We start from the raw sequence: 14,314 nt of genomic DNA, 5'->3' as shown, positions 1-14,314 counted from the left end.
ATTGTATAAATTTCTCAAAGGATTAAAAAATCATTGGTTTTGTTTTGTTTGTTTGTTTGTTTGTTTAAAGAAAGGACAAAGGCGAATGCCTAATGGGGTGCTGAGGCAGGAAAGAATGACACATGATCACATCAGGACCCTTGATGAGCAAATCAACGGTTGTCACATACACAGAAGCAGAGAAGGGAAGTCAGACATCTCTTTTGATGATAGTTTATAACATGACTTCTTACTCAGACTTAAAACATTAAAGTTTCTCCAACCATTCCTTCCCAGTTTGGTGTCTCTCTAAACTTGTATTCCTGTTCAGAAATATTCACTGTCCCTCTATCGCCTTATTGAATTAAATTCAAATTCCGCTCCCTGGCACTAAAGGCATACCCAGTCCAGGGCCAGCATATTATCTGGTCCTGCTTTGCACCCATTATTGCTTAACAGTTCTCTGCTGTCTGGGCGAGGCCATCTCCTGAAATGGGTGTTTGGAAGCTAAGTTCATTTCTGCATTCCCAGTCTTAACTCCTAAATCCTCCTAGTTTTTCTCACCCCACCCCAACCCTCCACAGCCATTCCTGGCAGTGCTACTCGCTGAGGTATCCCAGTCCTCTTCTGTATAGTCACCTGTCTCTCTGCTTCTCAAAAGAGCAAGTGGATTGGGCAAGGCAGCTTCCTGGGGGAGTGGCCTAAGAGTGCAATCCTTAGGGACTGTGCACTTGCTCTTCTATCATGGTCTTGAAATGGAGGCGTGTCGGAGGCAGGAAGTCCTTAGACTTCACTTTGAACATGATTGGTTTTGCCGGATGTAGTAGTGCATGACTGCAATCCTAGAACTCAGACGCCGAAGCAGGAGGATCACAAGTTTGAATCCATCTTGGATTACATAGGAAGAGTCTACAAAAACAAAAACAAAAACAAAAAAAGAGATGAGGATAGTAGGAGAAAGAGGAGAAAAAAGAGGAGGAAGGAAAAAAAGAGGAAGGGGAACAGGTCTAAAATCTAAGAATGGATTCCAGCCCTAACCATCCTTAGGTTTGCGGACTCGTATTTGGCAGTTCTGCAGCGAGGTAGAGAACCAAGGCACAGGCCAGGGGCACTAGTCCTGTTTCCGTGCTTCACCCTTGGTCTCAGGAGGATGTGGGGCTGGTAACCAAGGCCCATTCTCTTCAGAGGGGTACCAGTGCACTATATTTGGTTTGTTTGATGGTCTATGTGTACGGGCAGTCAGTCTTCTATAGCTAAGGATCCTGTATCCTTGATCAGGATTCTTTTTAACTGAAGTTGTATTGAACATGTCATTGTTTCTCCTAAACAGTCTAGTATAATGGCTCCTTATAGAACATTTACATTTTGTTAGGGTAAGTAATCGAGACATGATCTAAAGTATACAGGAAGAGTGCTGGCAAGAAGGCTCGGCAGGTAAAGGCCCTTGCTCTACAAGCCTGAGAACCTGAGTTCCATCCCCAGAGCTAACCAAGGAAGGAGAGAACCGACTCTTTTGTTTGTCCTCTGACATTCACACATATTCTGCGATGTGTACACCTGTGTGCACACGTATTACACACATGCAACAATAAAGAAATAAATACATCAGATAAAGCTCATACTATCTCCCTGCTTTGAGGTTCAGTAAGAGACCTTGTCTCAAAAACAAGAGGGAACAGCTCCTAAGAAACAACATCCAAGGTTGGCCTCTAGCACACGCGTCTTTTGAAACTTGCAATTTCTACTGTCCCTTACCATCACAATGGCCCCCTCATACTGTCTCCTCGATGTAGGCCTCTTTGCAGCCAATAAAAGTGTATAACCACCTGTAGCTGATCTGGTGGCTCCTTAACTTCCCATTATCTCTGAGCAAATCTCAGCTCCTGGACTCAGTTTGGGAAGCCTTGCCTGCTACACCCTGCTCCTCTCTGACCTCCTCCTCCCTTCTCCCCCCTTTCCCTTCAGCCTCTCTCACCAGCCTCCTGGTCAGCCCTTATGCTCTAGTCAGACTGAATGTCTCTGAACTGAGCCCTGTGACCTCTGACTCCACAGAGCTGCTGCTGGGAAAGATCTTCTTCCTCCCTAACAGTAAGGCTTTGGTTTCTATGTCACTCCCTCTACAATGTCCCTGTCCTGTGTGCTCCTGGGTGTGAGCAAAATCAGCATAAGAGGGTGGCCACAGCTGCCTTCTCCACTAACCACCAAGGAGAACCCTGAAATCCTTACCCTGCCCAATTTCTTCACCCCTAGAAAGAGGGTGAGAGTTTAATTTAATCCACAGGAGGAAGCCCTGGGATAGCTGGGGGTGGAAAATAGGAGATTTCCTAACTCTTGGCATGTATTGTGAGTTTAGATCCTCTTTGGTATTGTTCCAGATGCGGAGAAAAAGGAGAGAGAGAGGGAGGTGGGGGGAGATTTATTCAAAGTTCAGTGGGATGACCTTTTTCCTTCTTGACTGTGGCAGTATGCTAAGAGTGAACTTGGTGGGCTGCAGGGCTCACTGCATCTTTCGCCTTATCATCATCGGCTCATCAGAGCATGATCGAGTTATCTTGGCTGTAACCTGTGTTCACTTGTCTTTTTGCCCCCAACTGGAACACTAGTACATACAAATCACAGGATCAGGCATGTAGTAAACCCTCTAATGATTGACTAATAAATTTAAAAAAAAAAGTAAAATAAAACACAACAAGCAAAATAAAAACCCAAATCACAGAAAAGTTAACAAACGAGCCAATGATACAGATGCTACAGAGCCTTCTTTGTAGTCATCACATCCAGTGAGCAGAACAGCCAGATACTGCGTGGAACTCATATCTTAATAGGAACAATAAAAAATGAAATTTAAAAACAAGAAATAAGTAAATAATTTATGATGTTAGAAGACTATTAAGTCTATACAGAGAAACAAAAAACAAACAACAGGGCTGGAGAGATGGCTTAGTGGGTAAGAGCACTGACTGCTCTTCCGAAGGTCCTGAGTTCAAATCCCACAACCACATGGTGGCTCACAACCATCTGTAATGAGATCTGACGCCCTCTTCTGGTGTGTCTGAAGACAGCTACATTGTACTTATATAATAATAAATAAATCTTTATAAAAAACAACCAAAACAAAACAAACAAACACACACACACACACACACACACACACACACACACACACACACGGAACTAGGATAAGAATAGAATTTTGCTTTTCTTTTTTAACACAGAGTCTTGCCACATAGCCTAGACACCTTGAACTAATGTAATGCATGCTGGCCTTGAACTCAAAGTGATGTTATTGCTTCAGGCTCCCAAGCGCTGGGATTACAGGTGTGTGACATTGGGTTTAGAATGAGATTTCCATATCTTAGAGTCCCAGATTCATAAGGGTTGGCTCATAGATTAGCAATCAGGGGGCCCTATTAACTTGAATATACAGGGAGTAGGGACATTTTTCATTTCATTGACCTTAAAACCTCTAAGTTGAGTTTGGCATCCTATGAGCCAAATTAAAATTTTAAAAAACCTGTAAAATAAAACACAACAAGCAAAATAAAAACCCAAATCACAGAAAAGTTAAGGAGCCAACGATACAGACTAACTTTAACTTTGTTACCAGCAATCACAGATTTTTTTTAATCTCTTTGGCAACTGTTACAGACATCTTGAACTATTGTTTCTACTCATTGCTACTTTGTAGCTATTGGGCATCAGGTTAGATCTTGTTCTTTAGTGTATCGATAAACAGATACTTAGTAACTATGTCAATAGACTTAGTTTCTTTTGCAACCATACTATGCCTTTTATTTCCCTCACTTAAAAGTATCTCTTTGAAGTTTGTAATCCCAGCACCCAGAAGATCAGGAACTCAGAGTTATCCATAGCTATACAGAGTTCAAGACAGAGCTCTGTCTGAGACCCTTTCTCTCAAAACAAAACAAGGGTTACAAATAGTAGGAAAAGAAAAATGGGTTCAAGTAGAGGATAGCAGGGGTAATAAAAACAGATTGTTAAATGTGGTGGACAGGAAAGGCATCACCTGTAATGCCCCAGGGCCAAAGTTTCTAAAACATTCTTTCTCTGGCCATCCTCAAGCCATTGCCTGCCTGGCTCAGAGTCAGCTGTCCTGTGGTGACATCTTGTTGCTTACCAGGTCATGTCACCCCTCAAGCTTCGTCACCTTCTCTACCCTCAAAGTACTTAACATCCAAAGGCTCGTTTTTCATTTTGTTGAGACAAAAGCCCACTATTATTGTCTGTGTTTGGCCTGGAATTCTCTACATAGCACAAACTAGACTCAAAATTGGGGGTGGGGGGAGGTGTGAGATAGGGGTGGTACTGGATATTGAACCTGGGACATCATGTATATGCAGCAGTTCCTCTACCTCCGCATTACCACCTCAGTCCTAGCCTCTGAGTCTTAATCTTTCTTTCTCCTACTCATGGGTGCAGGGACTGCTGGGGTGACATGCAGCCAATGTCGGGAATCAATGAAATAAAGTCAGAAGGACCAAGAAAGTATGTGGTGGTGGTGGTGGTGGTGGTGGTGGTGGTGGTGTGTGTGTGTGTGTGTGTGTGTGTGTGTGTGTATGTAAGAGAGAAGGGTGGGGAGAAAGAGAGAGAGAGAGAGAGAGAGAGAGAGAGAGAGAGAGATCTTTTTGTTGCTCTGCTTTCTATATAAGAATCCACCTCAAGGAGATAAAATAAGCTAGCTCAAATCAACCAGGCAGTGTCTGTCTCCTAAAGAAAAGATAAGCAAATTGGCAACTCTGACTGCTGATTAAGTACCACCCAGGGCAAATGGAATGTGAATGGAAGATATTGCCATATTGCAAATTATTTAAAATTCCAATTCATCTCACACATACAGCAAAAAATCTTCGGGATTCTGTGACAAAGGACCCTTTGTTTCCTCTAAAAAAATTTTCCCTTTTATTTATTTATTTTTTTACACTTTGAGGCTGTAGAAATATTTTTAAAGAGCTATATGTCAACTGTGATAAAAATGCTATCAAGAAATGACAAAATTGATTTCTTAAATAAATTAAGATGCTATTAGCTGCAAGGAGGGGCTGATCTGTGACAGAAACATTCACGGAGAGGTGTCTTCTGTCAATCAGATCAGAGATCAGCACTTTCAAGGCTGGTTCATCTCCTCACTCCCATCTCTGACTCCTTAATCCTCCAGCAACAACTTAGTATCCCTACCCTACTATGACAGGCTGAAGAAGTGGAGGTGGGGTGGGGGCGAGGCAGTCTCTTCCTAGGGAATATTCTTATCAAAACCACTTTCCCAGTAGCCTCAAATTTCACCTTTTACCTCCGTGACTAGAAACAGGCCACTACACAGCTGCCACTGTAACAAGATTGCTTTACCAAATTGACTTAGATTATCACTCCTGGGGCAGGCACATTGCTGTTCAAATAAAACCCAAGTTGCATACCTCATGGGTCTGCTCCATAGAGAAAAAGCTCCAGGAAACTAAGCAAAAAGAATCCTGAAACTTTGAAGCTGTGGAAATATGTGAACCTTAGCTAAACTGAAAGCAAGTGATCCCAAGACTAAATTCTTCCTTGCGTTCAGTCACTTACATTCTGTGTTCACAGGTCACACTTTAAAGATTGTTCTGAAATGTACCTTTTTCATGAACTCAACGTGCTTGTTAAACTCCTCCTTCATATCTGACACTATAGCACTTCACAAAGGCATTCACAAAGTGCTTTTGTCTCTGCTGATTTCTACTAGTGCAGACAGCATTATCCCATTCCACAGATGAGAAAACTGAGGCTTAGGTAAATTTCATATTGTCATCTAGTTGGGAGTGATAGAGTGGAACCCTACATATCCTCATGTTCCATTCTTGTTCAGCTGTTTTCTGAGAAGGGAAGGTAAATAATTTTAAAATGAAACAGAGAACTCTATTCCTACATGGGATGGGATGGCAAAAATGAAACCAGCCTGTGCTTTGAGGAGACCAAAGGCAAACTGCTGGGATGCAGTGGGGGTGCCAGGCGAGGCTTCCTGAAAGAACTTTCACTGGGTTTGAAAGGATGAAGAAAACAGATGGGAGGCTGTGTGCAGGGACTGAGTGGGGTGTGGCCCCTGCTCAGGACACAGGTTGGGCAAGAGGGGAGAACAAGATTGGAAGGTGGGTTTGGAGCAGATGGAAATAAGATTAAAGTATCTGGTTAAGGCAATTAAGGTTTACTGAGCAGGCAAGGCAATGACTCAACATCTCAGAGCAATGGTGTGGCTTGCAGAAAGACAATTTTATCAACAAGTTATATGTATTCAAGAAAAAAAAAAGACTGGAGTCAGGGTCCAGTCTTAGTGGGGCTGGCAGTAGGGAGGGGGACTGTGCCCTAGGGAGAGGACCTGTAAGAAGAGAAACAGTGGGGCGGTACTGTGCCTCTGAGATGGCTGTGGAAGTCCGAGAGGATGGTGGTTCTCCAAGAAGAACAGAGCAGATGAGTTCCATTTGGGAGAGGTTTCTAGAAGGCTGCTGGAAATGTGGGGCCGGAGCTAGGAAGTCCATCAATACAAAGATCAGCCTAAAGAACAAACACAGAAGCTTGTCAAGACAGCAAGCTGCGCAGAAGAGCTTATGTAAATGTAGTACATCAAGGATGAGCAAAGAAAGCAGTGCATCTTGCCAGCAGTGGAGCAGTGCGTCTTGCGTCCCCTCAAAGGAACTGGCTACATAGTATCACTAAGTAAATCTATGCCAGAGAGAATAAGTTAAAATGCTAATCCAGGTACCACCCCTGGATTCCTGAGTCAGTGGGCTCAGTGCATGGCCTAGATCCTTGTCTCTAGTTATCTCCTGTGGGGTTTTGATGCAGATGACTCAAGGGTCACAACTTTGACAAACAAAACCATATAACCTCCCTGTGTGATCTCAGCCTGCCGCTGCCGCTCCTCCCCTCCTGCGGATTAGCAACTTATTATACACACATGACTCAAAACAGTCTCTCTCCCTTGAAAATTCCTTGGCTGAACTCCAGGCACTAACACCCACCTGCAGCTGAGCACCCCTGTCTGAATATCCCACAAACCTTGAACTCAACATGTTCAGAATCACACTCATTTTCTCCCCACACCTGGTGCATATCTGACACAGTGCAGGTTCCTCATCTTGGCACAATGTCCCCAGTGTCCTTCTCAACCACAGCCTCCCCCTCCAGTTTCCTGTTTGGCGGTATTCTCATTTTGAACAGATCCTGGTCACACAGACTTTTCTATGTTGCTATCCTCTGCCAGAATCCACAGGCTGGGCGCAGATGTCACCCTTGGCTCCAAACACACTCTTTGCCATTCATCCTGCGGAGCTGCCTTTAGCCCACAGGTATCCATCCCTGTCATGACAGTGCTCTTCACACTGTATTGTGCTCTTTCACTGATGGTTTTTCTTTGCACTTCAGCACCTCAAAAGCCACTCTCACCTCTTGATATAGAGATTTAGCACAAAATAAGCAGTCATAGGACAGCTAATGAATTAAATTTCTCAAGGAGTGTGTGTGTGTGTGTGTGTGTGTGTGTGTGTGTGAGAGAGAGAGAGAGAGAGAGAGAGAGAGAGAGAGAGAGAGAAGAAAATGATCAGGAAAGTTGAAGGGAAATTTGAAAGTTTGCAGGGAGAGAGTGAGAGTGACAGAGAGAAATGACTGTCTAACTGATGTTTGCCTAGGAGATCCAGCAGGGGAGAAACTGAGGAAGGACACTGGGATTTGCATTGAAGAGGTCACTAAGAACTGCAGGTCAGTGTCAGTCCAACAGTGCTCTTCCACAAGGGCCAGCCCTCCATGTCAGCAGGGGGAAACTTGCAATATAAGCATGATGCACAGTGCTGCTCAGACCCTCTGGTTCACCCCGGGCCAGCTGGCTTGATTGAACCAGATGCGCTGGCCTTAGGAAGATCTTTCTTCAGCCTCCTTTTCTTGCTACTTCCTCCTTTCAAACGTCTCTGGGTACCTTCTCTGCCTAGTGTGCCCAACTTTAACCGGAGCTGCATGGATGCAAGGGGCTCCAACCTGCCTTCCCACCATCACAGAAGTCCTCTGCCGGGCCTGTTAACTCTCAGAAGTACTTCTTATGGACGAGTGTGCCCCCAGCCCACCATTCCTGCAACCTCCAGGAAAACTGTGCTGTCTTCCTGCACAGCTTTCGGTTCAGCTTCTTTCTCATGCATTGGTGAATTACATTTTGTCATTTTGTTCTCCTCAGCTCCTTTCAACTGGACACTCTTTGGGCATCACCTTGCCTTACCCACAGCCCTGCCCAGATGTCTGTTTCTTGCTTTTTGTTTTGTTTTGTTTTTCCTATAAACAGAGCATAAAATGAGTGCTGCTTCTCTGTCACCCCGGCCAGCCTTGTGCATGCAAGTCCTCTGAGGCTGCTGTACCTTTCCTACAGTCACTCCCCTTTGCCCTGCCAAGGCTCCACTCTGGTCTACCCTTTGCCCTTAAAGCTATAGCTGCTATCATTGCTCATTTGAATGCACTGCCTACTCTTTCAAAATTCTCTGTGGGCGTGATATTTGTCACTTAAGTGTCATTATTAAATACCACTCTCTTTAAAAAGATCATTGAAACCAAGCAACAGTTGAAAGCAGAAATATAAATGAATTTATTAAGGATAACTGTAGGGGGAAAAGCCTAATAAGACAATGGTAAAAACAAAATTGGGCTATATTATGATTTGAAAAAAAAAAAAACAGAATCAAAACAGAAAAGAGGAGTAGATGAAATAAAGAACGTGTGGAAAGATAAAAAGAAAAAGAGACAGGCACAATACCGGAAAGAAAACAGAGACAAACAAGACCAAAGTAGAGGTCTGATTTGTGTGTTTCTGTGTGAGTGTGCCCACATCTATGTATAAAGTCAGAGGACAGCCTCGGGTGTCATTCCTCAGAAGTTTCTCCCTTACTTTAACTTTTTCTTCTCCCCTTCATTCCTCTATCCCTTCCTCTCTCCAGCCCTCCCTACCTTCTTTCCATCTTTGCTTGCTTTTTGAGATAGTTCTCTTGTTACAGACTGGAATTCACCAAGTAGCCTAGTTTGTTGGCCCCATGAGCCCTAGGGATCCGCCCGACTGGATTGCAAATGAGTGTTAACACACCGAGCTTCTTTTGCTTTGTGCGCTTTAGGGATCTACCTGAGGTCCTTGTGCTTGCCAAGCAAGCACTTTACAAATGAAGCTATCTCACTTGCTCACCGAGGTGATTTTTGAGAGTATGACCTGCTTCCTCTAGGCCCATCTCTACATGATAGACCACAGGCTCGGATTCAGAAATAAGAGGCTGTCCGGAAAACAAGAATAATAGATACCGAGTCAGAACAAGATGCAACTCACACAGATCCCCTGCTCCAAACACCTTGGGGGGAATAACAAGACCCACACCGCTAGTATATTGTATCTTATGCCTCCATAGTATTGGACTGTAGACAAACCTCTAGGGTATTTTCTTAATTAGTGTTTGATGCCGAGGGCCCAGCCGATGGTGGGTGGTTCTGTCCCTGGGCTGGTGGTCCTGTGTTCTATATTAGGAAGCAGGCTGAGCAAGCCATGAGAAGCAAGCTAGTAAGCAGCACCCCTCCATGGCCTCTGCATCAGCTCCTGCCTCCTGGTCCCTGCTCTGTCTTGAGTTCCTGTCCTCATCCCTTTTGATCTGTTGTATGGAGCTGTGAGTGAAATAAACCCTTTCCTCTCCAAGTTGCCTTTGGGTTGCTTTTGGCCATTATGTTTCATAACAGAAATAGTAACCTTAACCGAGACAGGGTTAGACTCCCTGGAACTAGAGTTATGCATGGTCTCTAGCTACCATGTGGATAATGAGAACTCTGGGTCCTCTGCAAGAGTAGCGAGTGCTCTTAACCACTGAGCTATCTGTCCAGCCCACAGCTATGTCTTCTTAATTCACCTTTCAACAAATTGAAGCAAAGCTTTACTCTCTCAGGAGCTAGAAATGTGGGCAAGCCTTCGCCTCATTTCAGCAACGGGAGTTGCTTACAGGACAAATTGTGTATTTATGCCTACAGTTGTGAAAACACACACCATAGTATCTTCAAGGCCACCAGACAGAGAAAGAACCACCCATTATAGGCTGGGCCCTCCCCATCAATCACTAATTAAGAAAATGCCCTAGAGGTTTGTCTACAGTCCCGTACTATGGAGGCATTTTCTCAATTGAGACTCCCTTCTGATGACTCTAGTTTGTGTCAAGTTGACATAAAACTAGTCAGCACAGAGCCCCTCTTCTGACATCCTTGGGCACTGGGCATAAATGAAATGTACACACACACACACAGGGAAATGCTCAAACACATACAATAAAATAAACACCTTTCTTTTTTTTAAAGGAAAAGGTATTTTAAAAAGAAGACGATTACCAACTCCTTGCTAGTTTTCTTGTCTTATTTTTTCTCTTCTAAACATCTTATGTGTTTGTCAAATGAATCTATACAGACCTTTCCATCTCCTCTCATGGTGCTCTTAGAACCAGCTAGTACTGCACATCTTGCCCTTTGTTCTTCTAGGCATTGTAGTCCTCCTGTCTCCCTGACTGTCTTCCTGCCTGTCTGCCTGTCTGTCTCCCTGCCTGCTTGCCTGCCTGCCTGCCTGTCTGCCCAACTGTCCACCTGTCTCTCTGCCCTCTCATCCACAGACACTCTTTCTCCTCTTCCCATGGTTCAGACACTGGTGCTCCACAGGTCACCATCTCAGACCATCTTTCCTGTTCCCGTGCTTTCCCACAGTGGCACTTTGTAGTTAGCTTATGCCTAGTACCTACTTGACTGTGGCCACTACAGGGAAAAGAGATGATTAGTGCTCCTCAACCTGGAGGTTTGTAAAAATTGAAGTTCATTTCAGTACAGTTTTCCCATCTATTTGATACCAAAAATGCTAGCTCAGCTGTTGTTTGTTTGTTTGTTTCCTCAACTGAAGTTTTGCATCCATAAGGGACAGCTCTGGTCACAGTGGCCTAAAAAGGAGGTGCTTTTCTTTCTTGAGACTCCATTTCTTTGCCCACAGTGTCTGCTTTCCTATGGGAAGGAACATCAAGATGTTTTCAGATAACACAAGCCACTTTCATTTTATTGCATAGTGTGTGTGCCTGCGTGCATGCTTGCACATGCACACATGTGTGTCTGTCTATCTGGGAGGCATTCCAGAGAATAACAGAGACTAAGACTACCCAGATTATCTGCTGTGCACCAGCATCTTGGATGGAGTTAGAGGCCATTACTAGCCGGGGCAAATAGTGAGGTGAAGGCTATCCTAGCAAGCCTGATGGGAAACTTGCCCCAAGGAGCTGCCAGTACAGGTGGGGTAGAAGATTTACACCGAAAGGAGGATCATCCTAGGGAAAGAAAGGATGAAAATCAGTAGGGCTTTGGAATAGTAATCATTACCTCTTCTTGAACCCCTACTATTTAAACAAATTCTCTTGAATCTAATCTCAGAAGCAGTGGTGAGAAGTGTATGAAACACTTTGTTTGTTTGTTTGTTTGTTTGTTTAAAGTCAAGTTCCTAATCACTGTGCTGATACAGGTGAGGACACAATAAGTTATCATTACCACCCATTGCCTACATACACCAGGCAATGAATAGTTGCTAGGGATAACATGTTAAGTAAGACCTGTGTGGTTTCTGCCCTCATTGAGCTTATAGTTAGAGATACACTGCCCAGTATGGTAGCCACTAGCCACCCGTGCCTATTAGAATTAATGTTTAGTTCCTCAGGCACTAGCTGCATTTCATCATAAGTTCAGTGCCACAAGTGAATGGAGAGAGTTCTGTTGACCAGCATGGAAAGAGGCAGAGGAAGCAACAAGCAATTGCATATCTATGTAGTAAAGGCGGGGTAGAAACTGATGAGTGCAGGGGAGCGTATATTCATATTAATATTCTTATTATAATTAAGATGTAGAAACCAAGGTTCAGTGAGGTCAGACAAGGAGACCATGTTCATACACTTGCCAAGTGGGAGAACTAGGGTTTGAACTCAGGTTTGTCTTCTTCACATTATTTAGGTTGTTTTATGGAGGAAATGAGCCAACCTGCAGGGAGGTAGGAATTCTTTAAAGAGAGAAGACACCACTTGTGGGAATGTGACATTTTGGGCAAAGGCATAGATGAGCAAGGTTGGCAGAGGACCACAGGTAAACCAGTCGGGCTGGAGAGGCAGTGATTTGTTGAAATCATGTCCTAGGAGAGGTAAGTTGGAACCTGTCTGTCTTGACTAAAAGCCAAGGAACTAAGAGACTTAGCACTAGATGAAGGTGAGTCTTTAGAAGATAGAAGTAGGAGCATGGAGTGGCCAGAACCACTCCATTTGAGAGAGCAGCAGTATTTAGGAGCAACCGGCCATGAACAAATCTAGGGAAACCAGTTAAGGATTACAAGGGGATAGAAAGGGACAAGTGAAGAGTGTGAAGGAAGATCGTAGGGGCCTAAAGATCTAAAGTTAAGGTCCAATACTTTGTATCATTGGATAATATCCTTTACTGTTGTGGGCTTCTTGGACTGCAAAACGGCAAGGCAGGCCTAGATGATCTCTGAGGTTCCCCTTACCAATGGTCGCCTAGGAGTCTACAACGTGAAGAACATTAGAGTAAGGAAAGCACTAGTGTAATGTAATATGAAATATTGAGGCAAAGAAGATCGCCGTCAAGGACCATCCCAAGATGAAGTGAAACTTATTTTCCAGTAACAAAACCAGCCACGTGTGTGCAGGAGCTAGGTTGTTTTTTTATTTTTGGGTGGTGGATGGGCACGGGATACAGAAGCTGGAAAGATAGTGAGAAAACAATGGTCTTAAAAAGAAAAGAAAACAATGGGCTTGTTTTAAAGAAAGTTCTCCAGAGTTAGAGGTCATCATATTACATCCCCACCCTCAAGGTAGCTTCTAAACTGTTTTGGACCTATGATTTACAGGTAGGAAATACAATTTACATCAGGTGTCCAGTATTCATACCTGAAAATAAAGGGTTTATGAGACAAAATATTTTTTGCTGGATACTAATATTTTGTTGGCTTTTCAGAAGCTTTGTTGTCACCCACTTAATTTCTTTTATGAACTATTCATATATCAGGACTCAACAAGTTTTCGTAAGTTGGAGGCAAAAGGCAGGGCGTCCCGTGCAGACGTCCAGAAGCGAGCTGGAGAGGCAAATCAGGGCAGAGATCCAGGCTAGGAGAGTTTAGAGAACGTTTCGCTCCGGCCCGAGTGAGCAGAAAAAAAGCAAAACCCTGGAGCCACTAGGTGGGACCCTCCCACCCGGATGATGGAGGAGAGGGCTCTCCAAACATCGGGATCAGGCGTCCATCCTGACGTTGCGTTTTCCCCGAGCAGTTCAGGGAGCTCCCCCGACATTCTCCCGGGAGGACTACGCGCCCACTCCCTCCAGTCATTTCCCCCGCGTGTCGGCTAGAACGGAGCCCGCACGCGCTGGGGTGAAGACACTTTGCCCGGCAGCGGGACTGCTGTCGGCAGCAGCCGCTCGCGCTCCCCGGCCCGGTCGGCCGGCGCGCGCACACCCACGCGCGCACTCCCAAGCACGCACACACAAAGTTGTGGCCGCCTCCACCGCGGAGCTCCGGTCGGCGGCTGCGGGCCAGCGCACCGCGCTCTCGCCCAGCCCCGCTCGCACGGCCGCTCGGCTCCCCTCGGGCCGCGCTCGGCCCCCGCCGACGCCCCGCTCTGCCCTTCGGCTCGGCCCTCCCCGCCTCGCATCCGTGCCATCGGCGCTCGATTGCGCGCGGACTCCCTGGGGCTCTTCCCGGCTCGTTCGCTCGCGCTTGCCCGCCCGCCCGCTCGCGCCCGGCCGCGCCGCCCCGCCCCCGCCCCCTCCCCCTGCTCCTCACGGGCAACTTTTGCCGGCGCCCCCGCCTCACAGCCATGCGGAGCTGAGCTCCGGCCCGGGCCCTGGCCGCCGCAGCCCGCCCCGGCTCCCGCCCTCGCGGACCCGCCCGGCCCTTGGCCTCGGCGCCTTAGCCGCCCCGGGCCGGCCGAGCCCCCCGCGCAGGGCCCGGGCCGCGGCTACGGCGGCGGCGGCGGCGGCGGCGACGCGCCCGCCCGGCCCCCTCCCCCGGCGCCGGCCAAGTGAGGCGGTGATGCGGGCGCTGGCGGCCTGGGCTGCGCCGAGAGCGGAGACACAGGCTCAAGATGGCAGATTCCCACTGAGGCTGAGGGGGCCGAGCTCGCGCGCCGCGTTCCCTTCTCCGTTGCCATGAACCGCGGACACCCCGGCCCCGATGGCCCCCGTGTACGAAGGTAAGGGGCACCCGGCCCGCGATCCCCCCGCTCGCTCGGCCAGCCGCGGCCCCCGTAGCTTTGTTCTGCCCGCG

General features: G+C 46.4%; 2 protein-coding genes across 6 annotated transcripts in view; one reads left to right on the top strand and one right to left on the bottom strand.

Annotated features, from left to right (window-relative positions):
- Tbxas1 (thromboxane A synthase 1, platelet) overlaps positions 1–14,314 on the bottom strand; it is a 220,432-nt gene that overhangs the window by 194,552 nt on the left and 11,566 nt on the right. The window lies entirely within an intron of this gene.
- Positions 13,708–14,314, top strand: part of Hipk2 (homeodomain interacting protein kinase 2) — a 188,820-nt gene continuing 188,213 nt past the window's right edge. For 3 of the 5 annotated variants that reach the window (NM_001294144.1, NM_001294143.1, NM_010433.2), the window contains exon 1: positions 13,849–14,240. In NM_001294144.1, the coding sequence (NP_001281073.1) occupies positions 14,222–14,240 (19 nt within the window). In that variant the 5' untranslated portion in view covers positions 13,849–14,221. Of the gene's footprint in view, positions 14,241–14,314 lie in introns of all 5 variants that reach the window. The other 2 variants (XR_001785097.2, XM_006505602.4) reach the window with 2 other exon arrangements.

This window comes from Mus musculus, chromosome 6, assembly GCF_000001635.26.
Source record: "Mus musculus strain C57BL/6J chromosome 6, GRCm38.p6 C57BL/6J".
In the NCBI taxonomy this organism is placed as follows: Eukaryota; Metazoa; Chordata; class Mammalia; order Rodentia; family Muridae; genus Mus; species Mus musculus.
The sequence above is the reverse complement of the archived record's forward strand: the minus strand, read 5'-3'. Positions and strand labels throughout refer to the sequence as shown.